The sequence below is a fragment of the Vespula pensylvanica genome, chromosome 25 (genome assembly GCF_014466175.1).
Source record: "Vespula pensylvanica isolate Volc-1 chromosome 25, ASM1446617v1, whole genome shotgun sequence".
NCBI lineage: Eukaryota > Metazoa > Arthropoda > Insecta > Hymenoptera > Vespidae > Vespula > Vespula pensylvanica.
In genome coordinates, this window is record NC_057709.1 from 374,185 (window position 1) to 390,699 (window position 16,515).

Below are 16,515 nucleotides of genomic sequence, written 5' to 3' on the forward strand. Positions count from 1 at the left end.
ATTTATTGATATCTGTTTCAGCAATGTGAACAGAACAGATATAAGTATGTGATACATCGTCATTTAAATTTAATCCACAAACATTTAACCACTTCTGACGTACAGTTAAATGCTTTGGAAAACTAAAATTGATTATACATTATTGATGATTTTAAGAAATTTATTAAATAATATAAATATTTCTTATACTTTTACCTATGTAATGAAATATTTTCTGTATTTGAGGCTTTTCGATTACATAAATAACATAATTTACCCATCTTTATAAAAAAAAAATCCTATAATATATATCAATAATAAAATAGAAAAATTGTCATAAATTTCTAAGAATATATTAAATTAATAAATCTTTGAATTCTTTAACCTCCAAATAGCATGTTTTAGCACGTGAGATAATATCCTCGCTTTCTTTTGGGAGAATTATCGCGCATGCGCATAATGATTAAAGTCCTTTGTCAGACAGAGAGAGTATCATCTGTACCGTAATATTTTCGTCCTTTTCTAATATAGCTTAGTACATAGATGGATTTCGATATACTGGCTATAGTTCAATCTTTTTTGCTCTTTATTTTCTTTAAATAGTGCTTATTTATAGTGAATTTTTCTTATATTATTATATACAAAGTTTATTTTGTAAATAAGAAATGGCTGATGAAGAAGAAGAAAAGGAGTACAGATGGGAAACTGGTTATGAAAAAACTTGGTATATATGTTTTTATGAAATTTGAAGAGACAAAGTTAACCATATAAAAATACTATATGACACAATATTATGAATTTAATATATCTTCTTATATAGGGAGGCAATTAAAGAAGATGATGATGGTCTTGTTGAAGCATCTGTTGCCGATATTATACACAATGCTAAAAGAAAAAGGCAATTGGAAAGAAAAGCTGGCGCCAGATTAGGAATGATGAGGCATTTATATATTATTCTTGATACTTCTGAAGCAATGTCAAATCAAGATTTAAAACCAACACGTCTGCTATGTTCTTTAAAGGTATTCTATATATAAATATTAAATAAGTTTATATATCATAATGATAATCAATTTATAAAATAATTGTAAGCTTTTAGAGGACTTTGTGGATGAATTTTTTTATCAAAATCCTATAAGTCAAATTGGTTTAATTATTACTAAAAATAAAAGAGCTGAAAAAATTAGTGATTTAGCTGGAAATTCAAAGAAACATATTAAGGTCAGTATGTGTCTGTCTCTCTCTCTCTCTCTCTGTGTGTGTGTGTGTGTGTGTGTGTGTCAACATTCCAAAGTATAACAACGGTCATTATATTTTCTATAATTTTTATAGGAAATAAAAGCTTTACAACAAACATCATTGGCTGGTGAACCATCTTTACAAAATTCTTTGGAGTTAGCTATAAAATCTCTTAAACTATTGCCATCGCATGCTAGTAAAGAAATAATAATAATAACTGGATCTCTTACTACCTGTGATCCTGGAGATATTACTGAAACTATACAAGTAAATGAATTTACTGACTTATTAATCAAAAGTCATATATTTCGATGCAACAATAATTACTTTGATTTCAGGCTATGAAATCGGATGGTATAAGGTGTAGTGTAATAGGTTTAGCTGCTGAATTATATATTTGTAAGAAAGTTGCTACTGTAACTGGTGGAGAACATGGCGTTGTTTTAGATGATAAACATTTTAAAGAACAATTAAATGCACACATAGATCCACCACCTGCTGCTACTAGATTAGATGCAGCACTCGTAAAAATGGGTTTTCCACATCATGCATTGCATTCTTCTGGTACTGATACTTCAATAGCAGTATGCATGTGGTATGTATGTATATGTACATATAATTATTATAAGATTAAAAAATTGACATTATATAATTGTTATTGCTTTTATATAATTGATTACAGTCATGCAGAAAACTCGGACGGATCTGTAAAATTGACAAGTACAGGTTTCCTTTGTCCGCAATGTCTTAGTAAACATTGTGAACTTCCAGTAGAGTGTAGGGCATGTGGGCTCACTCTTGTTTCTGCTCCACATTTGGCAAGATCATACCATTATTTATTTCCAGTTGCACCTTTTAAAGAATTAGATTATGAGGGCGAATTTACAATATGCTATGGATGCCAAAAAACATTATCACAAAAAGATAAAAAGGTATTAACAAAATCATTAATTGAAAAATTTATTATTTTTTTTATATAATATATATATTATATATATATTTTTAGATCTATGTTTGTGAAAAATGTTCAAGAGTTTTCTGTATAGACTGTGAAATTTTTATCCATGAATCATTGCATACATGTCCAGGCTGTGCAACAAATCAAACAACATATCAAAAATTTACTGATAAATAAATTGATATTATAAATAATGTCACGTCTGAAAATTTAATTATTCATTATCAATTTATATTCATGTATATAAATTTTACTTGATTAGATTAATATCACATTCCATCATTTTTGTAAGTATTTAATAACAAATAAATAAATAATGTTATCTTTTTTGTTTTCTGAGGAATAATGAATTTATACGATAAATAAAAAATAAAAAGATATTTTGATATAAAAATGATAAGCTCGATGGCTTGAAATGTCTTATATATTCGCAGATTTTCAAATAGTTCTCGTTTGAATACAAACGTCCTTCTTCTCAATCACGGTGGGAGGCAATTCAAGTTTATTAGCATCTAGACAGGTGGGAGAGAGAGAGAGTCGTAATATTACTGTACTTATTAGTTCACAGTCGTCCTCTGGTGTGACCGGTTCGAGCGTGATTGACCTAGTCTCGCGATTTTATTATATGCCAGCTACGTGTGCGCGATCCTATATTAATTAAATTTATCTACATATGAAATATTGTCTGACTACATTGTTTCTCTGTCTAAAGGGCATTTTCAAAATTAGGTGAGTGATTATATCTATTAAATTATATTTTTATTTCATATAATTTAATATATTATTTCATTGATTCATTATTTATATTAAAATTTAATGTATTTAATTCTAAATGTTATATTTATGTTGTATTTAATTCAAATTTTTATAATTATATATATATATATTTTTTTATTAATTTGCATATTATTATGCATATATCTTTATGTATGCATTAATGTTAATATTTGTATATTAGTCTTTGAAAAATTTGTAACAATATGAGTATAAAAAATAGCTCTTTTGAATAAAAGTCATAACACATAAATCATAATTATCGTGACGCGTAGACATATGATCGACGCGATAATATTACAAGTGTTAACATTTTCAATAAATTAAAGCATCAAATTAACATTTTTATTACTATCGTTAATGCAATCGTCTATTTTTTTTTTTTTTTTTTTTTTCTATATAGCTATAGGACTTATAAAAGAACAATAGAAATATATTATTTTATGATATTATGAGGATATTAATATATGATAGAAAGAGAAAGTTATTTCTCGATCTCTCTTACATTAATCACATTCTCTACTTACATTTGTTATCGAAGCTAAAGAAATATATATCTCTATCGTAAAAAATTTTTACTTTCCAAGATATAATTTTCGAGAATATATCGAAACATTCGAAACTGAATATATTAAATATTCATTCTAACATCGGCACCTTTCTCTTTTACCCGAGATAAGAATTATCTCTTTATTGTTGATACATCTTATTTCCATTGACATATCTCATATTCATAATCTCTTATGGATTATTTCGCGTATGGCGAAAATTTTATTGCTATACAAAAAAAAAAAAAAAAAAAAAAAAAAAAAAAAAAAAAAAAGAAAAAAAATAAAAGAAAAAGAAAAGCAAACAAAGAAATTATAAATTCAATTATTATTTAATATTCAGTTATATTTCTTATTTATCCGACAATAATAATCACAAAATCAAGTGTTCATACGATGAATTCAATGAATGTACATTCAACATACATACATTCTCTTTCCTCGAGGTCATTCCTTTTCCAAACGTTATTTGCTGAAATTTTGTTAAAAGAAACAGTATATATAACGAGAGAGACATAATTTTTATCATAATAATTCTTATCTTCTCTAAATATTTTATACATATCAATTAATAATAAGGAGTAAAATTTTTTTACGTTCGTTCAATTAATTATTAATGAGTGAATTCAGTGAAAGTACAAATAGAGACTCTTAATTTGTTGACCTTATTTATGATTAATTCGTTTCTACGCCACATTTGTTTCAATCGAATAAAATATTATCTTTCATTATTATTAAATTATACAACTATAATATTCTTTCGATTATACTTTTCTTTTTTTTTTTTGTTTCGTTTTGTTTTCATTTTATTTCGTATTTATCGTGCATGAAATGTTAACAAGAAAAACAGAAGCATTTAAAATATGAGTTTCCTGTAATTAGAATTACGTTATGCGAACTAAAAAAAACTTGTTTTTGCTAAATTCACTTTAACTATTATATAACGTGTAAATGTCATTTTTATTGTAATGTTCCTTTGAGGTGAATACGTTTGAAGAATGATCGTGCGAACTAAATGTAAAGAGATCAGTTGCGCAAATGTAGTTAAGAGACCTAACATCGAATACTTCTGAAATAGTTTAATATGTTTGTACAAGGATGAAAACTGTTTTTCCTTGGACTATTTAACGGGGAAGTTTCTTTAATGCTAAATAGGTGACTAACTCCACGTGAACATTACGTATTACGTACGTGTCTCGTTTAAATAGATTCCTAACAATTTATTTTCATCGGTAAATAATTCATTCATTTTTTATTTTAATAAATAGTATAACATCAACAATTGTATTTACTAATTATGTTAACGCGATTTAGTTTAATCGATCGGTCGAATAAAAATAAAAAAGAAATAAGATTATAGTGAAATCATCGATGTAGGTAGTAAAGGCCGATAGATCGTTGACCTTGAAAGATCACTTTATCTAATGCAAGAGATCCTTGAATTTAATGACGATTGTACGCAATCACCTAACGTAAATCACTTTTGTCTAGAAAATAAAATTTTCTTCTTGATTACGTGGGATATGTTGATTAATATATTATTGATATTGGCATAATGGAAAATATGAATTATTATATAAATAAGTTTATAGTTTATACAGTTATAAAAAAAGAAGAAAAGATCAATCGTTATGGCGGCGGGTCGCCTGTGGAGAACATTGTCAAGAAAACGTGTTGATGATGATCAAGAGGGCAAGGGCGAATTGGCAAGGGTCCTCAATATCTTTGATTTAACTGCCCTTGGAGTCGGCGCGACCCTTGGTTTAGGCGTTTACGTTCTTGCCGGAAGTGTTGCAAAAGAAACGGCCGGACCAGCCGTTTGTATTTCATTTCTTATTGCTGCTATTGCTTCTGCTTTTGCTGGTAATATTTTGATATTAGACATTGCTATGATTTTAATAATTGATTTATCACAAATTTGCATTCTATAGGAATGTGTTATGCAGAATTTGCATCAAGAGTACCAAAAGCAGGATCAGCTTATGTTTATAGTTATGTAACAGTTGGTGAATTTATAGCATTTGTCATAGGATGGAATTTAATATTGGAGTACGTTATCGGTATGTTCATTGTTTTGATCTTAATTATAATCTTTCATTGTAATCATTCTTTTGACTGGGTAATTATTCTTTTCTATTTAGGTACAGCAAGTGTTGCTCGAGGCCTTAGTAATTATATTGATGCTTTAATAGGAAACATTATGGGGAAAACTTTGCAATCAATTATGCCAATAAACATTTCTTTCTTGTCAGAGTATCCTGATTTTTTTGCATTCGGCATGGTCATGTTACTCGTTTTTTTACTTAGCATAGGAGTTAAAGAATCTTCTTTTTTAAATAATATATTCACTGTCATCAATCTTCTTACGATTATTATCGTTATAGTAGCAGGTTCTATTAAAGGTAAACGAACTTGTTATGAAATCATATTTAAATCTTGATGTCTTATTCATCGTATGAACTTTTAGCCGATCCAAAAAATTGGTCCATTTCGATAGAAGATATTCCTAAAAACGTAACGAATGCTGGTAGTGGTGGTTTTATGCCGTTTGGAATAAGCGGTGTAATGGCAGGTGCAGCAAAATGTTTTTATGGTTTTGTGGGTTTTGATGCTGTTGCAACAACCGGTGAAGAGGCAAAGAAACCACAACGTGATATACCCTTAGCCATTGTTTTGTCTCTTATTATTATTTTGGCAGCATATTTTAGTATTTCTACAGTATTGACCATGATGTGGCCATATTACAATCAGGTATAATGTTTTACAATGACTGCAAACAAACTTATGTGTAAGTTAGGTGATTTACCTGCAATATACTTTGCAATTTTTTATTCGTTAATTGTAACATTTATGATCATGTGAAATTAGAATGCTGATGCTCCATTCCCTTATGTTTTTCAACAAATTGGATGGCCAGTCATCCAATGGATTGTCAATATTGGAGCTGTTTTCGCTTTATGTACGAGTTTATTAGGCGCTATGTTTCCCTTGCCACGTGTATTGTATGCTATGGCGAGTGATGGAATCATATTTATGTGGCTTTCTAAAGTACATTCTAAAACCATGACACCAATTTTGGGTACAATACTTTCCGGACTACTTGCTGGTTAGTAAAAATATATAAAATATAATTGTTTGAGATGCGCATATAATTATTGTATAAATTACTTTGTATTATGCCAGGAATTATGACTCTTCTTTTTAATCTCCATCAATTAATCGATATGATGTCTATTGGAACACTATTGGCATATACAGTAGTAGCAATATCAGTATTAATATTAAGGTTGGTTATGGCTTGTTCTATGATATAAAAAAAGAAACAACTTTATAATGTTAAATAAAATACTTTCTACTTTTAAATCGTAGATATCAAAAAGAAAATGATGTTATGCCTGAAGTGACGATGAATGGTTATGAATTTACAGCAATAAATATATTCAAGCAAACATTTAATTTAAATAATCATAAGGATCCATCTCATATTTCCAGCATAGTTTCAAAATGTAGTGTAGCTAGTTTTAGTAAGTATTCTAAAAAATTTATAGTTATAAATAATATTTTAATAATATTTTAGTGATTTTAATTGAAATCTTCTGTTTTAGGTCTTGTTGTATTTATACTTATTCTTATATTAAATCACGTTGAACTTGATATAACAAACGGCAATGTAATAGTATTTGTGATAATAATAATACTTGTATTTATATTAATATTAAATGTAGCATCTATTGGTAGACAACCAGTTCAACAAGTTGAACTCTCTTTCAAAGTAAATAACACAGTATATTATTATAAATTATTAACGTATTATTTTAATAACAAATTTTTTTTTTACTCAGGTTCCATTTGTTCCATTGATACCATGCTGTAGCATTTTTATAAATCTTTATTTGATGTTACAACTAGACATGTTTACGTGGATTAGATTTGTTGTGTGGATGTTATTTGGTAAGCTGCATGAATAAAAAAAAAAAAAAATGCACATATATATTAAAAAATATTATACGCTTTTCTAATATTATTTATATATACTTGTAGGTTTTTCTATTTATCTATTTTATGGAATTTCTCACAGCGTTCAGGGGAAAAAAAATAAAATCGAACTTAATATAATGAAACAAAAAAATGTAGATCAAAGTGGAATCATAACAAAATTTTAAGTATACGATAAGATAAACAATTTCACAGCCAGGTAAAGCCACAAGTAGGATAAACTTGTCTATATATTAATTTTTAATATATTTTCGATCATTATATTTTATATAAAATAACAATGATTATTGTGATATATTTATATAAAAATATTTTATGGATATTATATTTAAGTACGTATATAAAAATCTGTCGATTAGAATTTTGAAGACTTACCCTCTATACTGGCTGCCCAACCTGCGCCATCTAGCGTAAGGACAAGTACTAAATTATTAAAAAAAATGTTTTTTTTTACCACTCCTGGCGCCATCTAGCGTTATCAGCTTAAGTAATATTTTCGCGCCTTTTATTCAACGACCTCCACCATCGTCATGTGTTCCTATTACAAATCGAACATTTTTGCGATAATAAGGTGGCCGATTACAAGTACTCATAATATGTATATAGATATATTAGCTACGGTTAAAACGTTAAATATTTTAATTAATTATTATTAAGTATTATAAGAATATTTTTAGACATTATTTAATATTATAAGATATTTTTAAGACATCATATCATTCTAAAAAAATCCGGAGAATATTTCTAAGATCCAAATGTTTCGAAAATTTATTTTTAAAAGTCGCATAAAAAATTAATATTTTAAATGAATAATTAATTATTTACGAGTAATCTTTACTATTATTTGTTATAAAATTTTGAAATTCTTGTTTATACTAATTTTTAAATTATTAATAACCATTATTGAAAACTCCATACGTAAACATATTATTCTAATACTGTAATTTTGCAATGTCAATACGTACATTTCAAAAATTGATATTATAATTAATAAACTATATATGTATGCATATAAACGTGTATAGAGAGTTAGATAATATAAAAATATATCTTAAAATATGATAGCATTATTGTGTTTATTGCAGTACATTATATAGAAGATAATCACAAATTATTATTCATAAGCATAATTTTTCAAAAATACATACTGCTTTCATACACACAAATTGTTCAAAATTATGATTATATATTAAGTGATATCGATATTATTTTTTAAAATATTTAAATTATTCATATTATGAATTATGTTTTGTTCTAAGAATTTCCCAGTTGCAAAATCTGATCCCTTTTTTTAATTCTCTAAGACCTACAGTTTGTAAAAATAGAATGATTATAACTTAAATAAGTACATTTCGTTTCTATGGTTTGAAAGAATATTTAAATAAATAATTTTGCATTTGTCATTATACATATTTCCATTATTTGCATAAAAGCAAATCTATGTTACAAATACGATCAACTATAATATATAAAAAATGTTTTAGAGTGTTTTATTTCATACACGATTATAAATCATTATCGTGTATGTATGTAAAAAAAAAAAAAGGAAAAAAAAAATAGAAAAAAATCATATAAATTTTCCTTAATTTAATAAAAAATTTAATTTAAAAAATAATACTTTCCTGTATTTTATGGAATGTAGTCGATGTATGAAATTTTCATACTATTCATCATTTACATTATATATATCTATATAATTATATATATATATATATATATAATATTATATATATATATATACATATATAATGAAAAGATATTTTTAAAATTATTTTTATAAGCAATTAATTTCTTCTATTTATTATACCTCCAGCGCTTACATGTTGCCAATTTGCCTGTTAATATTTTATTGATATTATATTTAATTACATATAAAAAAAAAAATCCTGCAAGACAAAAAAATTAATCAAGACTCACCCCTATACCAGTTGCCCAACCAGTTCCTGCTGGATTTTCGTTAGTTACACCAATTCTTCGACATATTATACCAGCTCCAGAAACTGCCCAAACTTGTCCTTCTTCTTTGGCAACAGAAATATGTCTAAACCCTTGCTTCGAATTAATAACTGAGATATCTACGAGTATACATTTATTTTATGTAAATATTATTATTGAATAAAGACATATAAAAATATATAATTTATATTTACCTATATGAATAGGATCATTTGGCATTGCCGGCAATGTTTGCCAATGGCTTCCCTCCGGGAAAATATTTGCTTGTATATCACGACGAACAGACAATCTACCTGTGTTGTCCAAAGCCCATACAACATCTTTTCCAACTGAGATTTGTTTCAATTGAGCTCCCGATGGTGGCTCAACATTTTGCCATTGTAGACCTAATATATATATATATATATATATATATATATATATATATATATATGTATACAAATGTATTGTTTTAATAATTATTCTATCCATAAATTCATGTTAATATTTAATAATATTATACCTGCTGGTTTAGTCAACGTAACACCGAGTCTCCAATAAGAAGAACCATTTTTTCCAACTGCCCAAACTTGTCCATTTGGTCCACAAGAAATACCTATTAATGGTTGATCGCTTGGTATATGTTCCCATGATACACCCTATATGTTAAAACAAATATCTCTCTTGTAAAATGTATTAATATTATTACATTTAAATATTCTTACCATCGGACAAGATTCAGAAACACCTCTTCTAAATAAAGCTTCACCGTTAGATGCTACCGCCCAAACATGTATGAGAGAATCTTCACCAGGTTTACTAGCTGTCTGTAAAAGTATTATAAAAAACGATTAAGACTTTATTTAGAGACGATTAATATTTACATTGTAAATGTAAATGCTGCAGCATTCATACATATAAAGAAACGTCAATTAGTTTTGTATTTCCAAGCTCTTGCCAAGGACCACTGGTAGTAAGTTGACATTTTCTATACCATCTTCTTCTTCGTACATAATCAGTAAATTGTTTCTTTCCATGATATTGCGATGGAAAATCTGTGGCATATTGCCATCCATCTCTGTCCACACCTCCGGGAGTATGAAAATCAGTAATCCAGTCGGATATCTTTCATTAAGATAATTATATTATTATTCATTTTAAAGAAATATATATATATATGTATTAATAATTATGTAATATATATTTTACCCATTGCCAATGCACTGATAATAATTTAGTATGTTCCCGAGTGCGTTTATGACGACCTGTTACATCGCTCCACATATAACGATCCGTAGGAAGACCATGAGAAGTATATCCTGTTACTGGGTTCCAACGTTGATTTTCATAGACAAAATAATTATGTGTATCTATCATCGTATTTATTCCAGTATTACTAGTTCCAGATCCTTTCAAAAAAGTTCCTCCCCAACCATTAGTATATACCCAAGCAGTATTATCATATCCTATACCCCATGTAACTCCAACAGAACATGTTTCAACTTTTTTTAAATGTCCACCCATTTGTCTCCAGAACATTGTTATCGGTTCGATAATAATTGACCTAGATTTGTATAGAACACTACACAACGTCATTAGTCCTTTAATACGTAGATGTGTAATATTTTGTGGTGGTATTCGATGACTGTAAAATGTATATTCTGTGTCATCGATAAAAATTCTATATCCTCGTTCTTCGCAAACAATATTTAATATAAAATCAGAGCCTGGTTTTAATGGACTGCCACCGTTCCTTTCTTCGTCGCCCCATTGTCCACTTTGATAAGTGTTTCTTATTATTAGATTTTCTTTAAGTCGTGGATTAAAATGCAATGCCACGTCATGACAATCTGTTATGCCTTTTTGTTTTAAAGATGTCGTAGTGTAACATACTAAATTAAATGAAAGTCTGTCGGCATCGTCGTGTATACATACTGTTATTCTTAACGAACTCCCATATCCAAAACTATTTTGTAAAATACTTTCAAATGGTAAATCTTTCCCAGCAGCGTCTAATTCTTGAACATAAACGTCTTCACAAAATTGATTTTCCTCTGTTATTGCAGGATCGTACACATAAACATCTCCTAGTGCATTGGTGATCCAAATTGAATTAGGACTTGGCTTTCCATAAATATTATTTGTCTGGCAAGACACAGAAGTTAAATGTGCCAGCCATTCTTCCATATCTGCGTCGCTTAGAAATTGTAACGTAAGAACTTTAGAGCGTATTAATTTTGGAGTATGAATCGCTATACGTGGATTGCCTGGTTCACTGCAGCAAATAACACAAGTAATCTCAGATATTGGGAATTGCATTAGAATTGTAGCACCGTCGGAATTTAATATTGTTAATGTCCCGGAATCTAGCGATCCACTATCGCTACTTATCCATTCTAATTCAATAATACAATCTTGATACATATTACTACCTTTCACTTTACATCTTGCATCGCCATTTTTAACCCAAGATGATTTTTCTATGGCTTTCTCGTATTTTGATAAATCTAAATCTATTCCTTTCAATCTATTTTTCAACTCCTCCAAGATGTATATCCTCCATGGTTCAGCAATTTCTCCGTGTGTTACACCATTAATATCTGAAATCCATTTTGGAGGATTCAATGGATCCATGTAACATGCGCCGGCTTCTACTTTGTACCATGATGGATCACATTCAGCCCAATAAACTATTGCCGCACTTTCGTCTTCTCCATATACACCAGAATCGCCAGTTAAATCAGGATCAAAAATACTTCCATCTGTTTCTGGATGTGCTTCTATACCAACCATAGAGCCAACGGAATGTACAGGACTCCAAGCGGCTGGATTAACCTTGACCGTACTGCTCATACCTTTACCAGAGACAACTATAGATTCTCCAGTTTTAGTTAATGATTCATTTGATATAGTTATGTTCGCGACATTTGTTTCCGCGAAGTCACTCATATTTAAAGAGTTTGCGGATCGTTTTTTCTCTTCTGTAGTATATATATCCTGGCAAGACGTTTGTTGAGAATTTTTAGTAACCGCAGCATCATTAGTACGTTGCCATAACTTCAAAGATGTTGGCGTTGGTGCTGATCGTGATTGTTCTTCCCATTCTCTAACCAATGTCGTTCCTTCGCTGGTACTATGAGGTCGATTTAAAGAGCTCCAACTTTGATGACGTTGTTGTTGTGGTGTACCACACATACTGTGTCTATTACTCGAAGATAAACTCGCATTGCTACTGGCTCTACTTAATTGAAGAGGAGCGTTAATTAATCTCCATTTTTTCCCTGTTAATTCCGACCGTGTTATACCCATACGATAATACAGACATCTGTCTTCGTAGCCGATAGCCCAAACCTGATCGTTTGGAGCAACGGACACCAATGCCATTTTACTTAACATTTCGACCCATCCAGTTCCAGCTGCTAATTGTTCGCATACGCCACTCATCTCACCTTTGATACCTTTTCGGAACCAAACGTTACCATCGTGTGTAACTGCCCACACAGCATCCGTACCTACACTAACTTGTATTAATCTTAAATCTTTCTGTGGTGGTTCTACTTCTGTCCAATCATCACCCATTGGATTCTCTCTAGTAATTCCAGTACGAATTATAGCTTTCCCAGCTAAGAGAGTTGCCCAAACAAGACCTGTTACTCCTACACTAATTTGACAGACCTCGTGTCCATTATTTAATTTAATAGAACTCCATCTTTGGCCTTCGGGGCAAGTTGTACTTGTTCCCACACGGAACATCACCTATAAGAGGATAGATATTCAATCCTGTATGTGTGTGATTGTATTTTTAAAATTAAAAATATTTTTTTTTCAAAATTATATACCCTTCCATGAGCTGTTACTGCCCAAACTACTAGACCACCAGGATTACCACCAGGCATTTGATTTCCACCGACAGCTACATCGATAAATGGTTCCTACGCATTTTGAAAAAAATCTACATAAATGTGTTTACAAGTTTATGATTGAGTATATATTAAAAATCATTACTTTGGTTGGATCTTTGTGAAGCGGTGCAATAGCACACCATGAGTTCATAGCACTGTATCTTCTATATCGGACCCATTTGCGCCTTCTGACACAAGACTTCCATTGTTTTTTCGCTGAATATGTTGCTGGAAAATCAACTGCATATGTCCAGCCCTACCAAAACATCAGATTCTCTGTGATCATAACTCTTTGTCTTGTTGTGGACGATTGATAAAAAATCTACATGTAAATAAAAATTTGTAAGATATAATCATAATAAAGAAAAAGAAAACAATATTAATGGTAGCCAATCCTTTACGTAATTAAAACAATAATTAAATTGATGAATATATACGTATATAAACTTGCTATATATATATTTTTCTAATATAATAAAAAAAAAAAAAAAATATAGATGAACTGACAGAAGAATATTAGACTAAATAAAAGAAGAAAATATTTACATAAGAAAGGTATTTTAGTACCTTTACAATATTAGTTATTTAAAATTTTTCACTCTTTTATTTATATAGCATGTAGATATATTTACGTCATGATCTAATGGTTGACCATCCAACGTTGTTTCTATGTGCCAATCTCCTTCCCATTGCCAAGCCATAGATGGAAGTTTAACTTTATCTCGACTACGATCAACAGTACCATCTTGATTAGAAAAATTATATCTATCTGTAGGTAATAATCGTCCACTAAATCCTTCTAAGGGAAGCCAGCGCTATGATTGTATTAAAAATAAGAAAGAATAAGATTTACATTTAAACACATAAAAAGTTTATTTTATAATATACCTCATTTTCATAAGTTTCCTCCTTAATTCTTATAGGTATGTCTAAGCCATGAACATGAACATAAACTTGGCGATCGCCGCCAATTGCCCACATGAAATGAGGTACGGCTGAGAGCTGTTTAAACTCAAGACCTAAATACATAAATTCACGCCACATAGTCCCAGATGTTGATAAACCAAACACACGTCCTTCATTATTTATAGCATATAAATAAGAACTAGGCATTGTAATTGTTATATTACAAACTTAAGAGGACCTTTAATTGTATGATTCTTTTCTGTAATAAAATTCATGTATGATTCATTAATCAGTATAAGAAACATAAAAATCAATAACAAAAAAATTCCATACCTATTATCTGTTGAATATTATGAAAAATTATAGATCCGACTTCATCACAACTTTTTCTTCTTAAAAATCTCGTTATATTTACAATAACTTTTTAGCAATATAAATATAATCGGTCATTTATAATTAAAAATATATTTTCTTCGTCATATAAAGTAGAAAACTATATATTGCGGAGAAAATAATTATCTATTTAATAAATACAAGTTACATGATAATCTTATAAAGTTTTTTTTTTATATTATCATTATGTGATATATTTGTTTATAAGAAAAAAATACGATCAAATGAAGAGATTAAATTCTTATGTTAAATAATACGATAAGAATCTCATAATAACAATTATATATGTACAATTTAAATGTTAAATTAAATTTAGCACAGCATGATCACTCTTAATCACTACAATTTTCTAAAATAAACTTGTACAAGAAAGTGAAAGTATTATCTATTGTTTCTAGTTATCTATTTGCGGCCATTAATGCATTATGAAGGTTCTTTTCATGAGGTCGAATTTTTCTTTCTGTACTTATGTATCGCTAATACCGATTCTAAATATATTCTACAATGAAAAATATTAATATATTTATTATTAATGTTCGCATGCAATGAGGTTAAACCAATCATATTCATTCACAAGCAAACAACAAACCAATCATAATATTTCTTTCACTAACCAATCGCTATGATTATTTACAAATCTAACAGTAGAGTTGTTAAAAATTGGCAACACTGTGTTAAAGAAAAATTATTTTTAAATTTAAACGAATTCGGATAATTCGTATTAATTTTGTTAAATAAATTATCAAATAAATAATTATGGATGAAATAAAAAATTTACAAAATAAATATTCGAGTATCACTATAACACAACTTGAAGAGATTATGAATAAACGTGGAAAGAAAATAAATCAGGTTATACATGAACAAGATCAACAATTAAAAGGTAAATGTTATTTGTTTAAAGATTTTTTTTTTCTTTTTTTTAAATACTTTTTTCCAATTCTTGTATTTTTTCTTTTTAGAAAATGAAGAAAAACTTGAAAAATTGATGTCTGAATTGGTAATGATAAAAGAAGATATTGATATTGAACAACAAGTTTTAGAACAAAAAAACAAAGAATTGTCGAAACATAATGAACATTTTGTGAGTTTAATGAATTATATTTCTTTTATATTATATAATGTGTATTATTTCATACAGGTGTAAATATGCATATACACTTATATATATAAAATTAATGTTCTCAGGCTGAATTAAAAGCAGAATATAATAAATTTGTAGAAGAGAATCAAAATTTACAGATGAAGAGAAATCTTTTTAAAAATACTAAACCAAACCAGCAAGATCAGTTATTGTTAGAGACAGGAAGGCATGTAGCTAGTATTCATAAATAATAATAAATAAATATAATTAACGTATATGATTTATATCTTGCAGGAAAAAGCTTCGTATGTATAAAGAATGGACTGGTGTACATTGGGATTATAGTAGTCTAAAGGAGAACGTAGTAGGATGTATCCTTCTTTATTATTAAATGATAATTTGTTTTATATCTTTAAATCATTTCTCCTTGATCATCGTACCAGATGTATCCAACAAAAGTGATTATATCCATTATTTTAATTTTGCTAAGGATGAAAAGGATTCTGAAGAATTATCCAGTCTTTTATGGCATGAAATTTACCTATCTGTTGAAAATAAATTAAATGAAAATAAAAAGAGTTCTAACACAAATGAATAAAATGTTAAATGTTAGGAAATGTACAAGTTTTATTCCTCCATTAATGATTTTGTAATTTTGAAATTATTTGTATTTAGTAATATTAAATGTAAAAAATAATAATAATAAAAAGATATATTTCATTCAAATAAATGTCGAATTTTTTATCCATATCCAATATACGTAAGTAACAACAGGTGTTCTACGAATGGCAATAGTAACAA

General features: G+C 28.5%; 4 protein-coding genes across 10 annotated transcripts; 3 read left to right on the plus strand and 1 right to left on the minus strand.

Annotated features, from left to right (window-relative positions):
- Positions 1 to 440: 440 nt before the first annotated feature.
- On the plus strand, positions 441 to 2,905 carry LOC122637332 (general transcription factor IIH subunit 2). 3 transcript variants are annotated; one of them, XR_006329220.1, is made up of 8 exons: positions 441 to 703; positions 800 to 1,001; positions 1,072 to 1,200; positions 1,312 to 1,485; positions 1,557 to 1,813; positions 1,901 to 2,150; positions 2,225 to 2,463; positions 2,611 to 2,905. XR_006329220.1 is itself a non-coding variant. In XM_043829391.1 (7 exons), exons 1-7 carry the CDS (start codon positions 645 to 647, stop codon positions 2,351 to 2,353), a joined length of 1,200 nt encoding a protein of 399 aa, XP_043685326.1. In that variant the 5' UTR covers positions 441 to 644; the 3' UTR covers positions 2,354 to 2,905. The 3 variants fall into 3 exon arrangements, 1 of the variants encoding a protein (XP_043685326.1); XR_006329221.1 differs by having other exon boundaries at positions 2,738 to 2,905; XM_043829391.1 differs by having other exon boundaries at positions 2,225 to 2,905.
- Positions 2,767 to 8,660, plus strand: LOC122637331 (cationic amino acid transporter 3). Of its 3 annotated transcripts, XM_043829388.1 has the most exons (12): positions 2,767 to 2,905; positions 5,091 to 5,361; positions 5,430 to 5,558; positions 5,640 to 5,900; positions 5,966 to 6,249; positions 6,367 to 6,604; positions 6,682 to 6,784; positions 6,868 to 7,022; positions 7,104 to 7,270; positions 7,341 to 7,449; positions 7,540 to 7,693; positions 7,854 to 8,660. In XM_043829388.1, exons 2-11 carry the CDS (start codon positions 5,130 to 5,132, stop codon positions 7,659 to 7,661), a joined length of 1,800 nt encoding a protein of 599 aa, XP_043685323.1. In that variant the 5' UTR covers positions 2,767 to 2,905; positions 5,091 to 5,129; the 3' UTR covers positions 7,662 to 7,693; positions 7,854 to 8,660. The 3 variants fall into 3 exon arrangements, with proteins under 3 accessions (XP_043685323.1, XP_043685322.1, XP_043685324.1); XM_043829387.1 differs by lacking the exon at positions 7,854 to 8,660 and having other exon boundaries at positions 7,540 to 7,772; XM_043829389.1 differs by lacking the exons at positions 2,767 to 2,905; positions 7,854 to 8,660 and adding an exon at positions 3,396 to 4,730 and having other exon boundaries at positions 7,540 to 7,772.
- Positions 8,552 to 14,628, minus strand: LOC122637328 (tectonin beta-propeller repeat-containing protein). Of its 3 annotated transcripts, XM_043829377.1 has the most exons (12): positions 14,571 to 14,628; positions 14,220 to 14,496; positions 13,964 to 14,146; positions 13,435 to 13,587; positions 13,269 to 13,361; positions 10,639 to 13,185; positions 10,345 to 10,554; positions 10,155 to 10,256; positions 9,953 to 10,088; positions 9,645 to 9,836; positions 9,412 to 9,569; positions 8,552 to 9,329 (listed from the first exon to the last, which is right to left on the minus strand). In XM_043829377.1, exons 2-12 carry the CDS (start codon positions 14,442 to 14,444, stop codon positions 9,279 to 9,281), a joined length of 4,050 nt encoding a protein of 1,349 aa, XP_043685312.1. In that variant the 5' UTR covers positions 14,445 to 14,496; positions 14,571 to 14,628; the 3' UTR covers positions 8,552 to 9,278. The 3 variants fall into 3 exon arrangements, with proteins under 3 accessions (XP_043685312.1, XP_043685313.1, XP_043685314.1); XM_043829378.1 differs by lacking the exons at positions 14,220 to 14,496; positions 14,571 to 14,628 and having other exon boundaries at positions 13,435 to 13,653; positions 13,964 to 14,101; XM_043829379.1 differs by lacking the exons at positions 13,964 to 14,146; positions 14,220 to 14,496; positions 14,571 to 14,628 and having other exon boundaries at positions 13,269 to 13,381; positions 13,435 to 13,649.
- A 656-nt stretch (positions 14,629 to 15,284) lies between these two features.
- Positions 15,285 to 16,444, plus strand: LOC122637255 (uncharacterized protein PFB0765w-like). The gene is made up of 5 exons (XM_043829254.1): positions 15,285 to 15,513; positions 15,593 to 15,714; positions 15,819 to 15,940; positions 16,009 to 16,085; positions 16,158 to 16,444. The coding sequence occupies exons 1-5, from the start codon at positions 15,387 to 15,389 to the stop codon at positions 16,310 to 16,312; spliced, it is 603 nt and encodes a 200-aa protein (XP_043685189.1). The 5' UTR covers positions 15,285 to 15,386; the 3' UTR covers positions 16,313 to 16,444.
- The last annotated feature ends 71 nt before the right edge of the window (positions 16,445 to 16,515 follow it).

Coding starts and splice junctions, on each gene's coding strand:
- LOC122637332 (XM_043829391.1), top strand. CDS start 645: ATGGCTGATGAAGAAGAAGAAAAGGAGTACAGATGGGAAACTGGTTAT. Junction 704..799: donor ACTGGTTATGAAAAAACTTG/GTATATATGTTT, acceptor CTTCTTATATAG/GGAGGCAATTAAAGAAGATG. Junction 1,486..1,556: donor ATATTACTGAAACTATACAA/GTAAATGAATTT, acceptor CTTTGATTTCAG/GCTATGAAATCGGATGGTAT.
- LOC122637331 (XM_043829388.1), top strand. CDS start 5,130: ATGGCGGCGGGTCGCCTGTGGAGAACATTGTCAAGAAAACGTGTTGAT. Junction 5,559..5,639: donor AATATTGGAGTACGTTATCG/GTATGTTCATTG, acceptor TTTTCTATTTAG/GTACAGCAAGTGTTGCTCGA. Junction 7,271..7,340: donor AAGTTGAACTCTCTTTCAAA/GTAAATAACACA, acceptor TTTTTTACTCAG/GTTCCATTTGTTCCATTGAT.
- LOC122637328 (XM_043829377.1), bottom strand. CDS start 14,444: ATGCCTAGTTCTTATTTATATGCTATAAATAATGAAGGACGTGTGTTT. Junction 13,186..13,268: donor CAGTAACAGCTCATGGAAGG/GTATATAATTTT, acceptor ATCCTCTTATAG/GTGATGTTCCGTGTGGGAAC. Junction 9,570..9,644: donor AAATGATCCTATTCATATAG/GTAAATATAAAT, acceptor GTATACTCGTAG/ATATCTCAGTTATTAATTCG.
- LOC122637255 (XM_043829254.1), top strand. CDS start 15,387: ATGGATGAAATAAAAAATTTACAAAATAAATATTCGAGTATCACTATA. Junction 15,715..15,818: donor CGAAACATAATGAACATTTT/GTGAGTTTAATG, acceptor TAATGTTCTCAG/GCTGAATTAAAAGCAGAATA. Junction 16,086..16,157: donor AAAGGAGAACGTAGTAGGAT/GTATCCTTCTTT, acceptor TCATCGTACCAG/ATGTATCCAACAAAAGTGAT.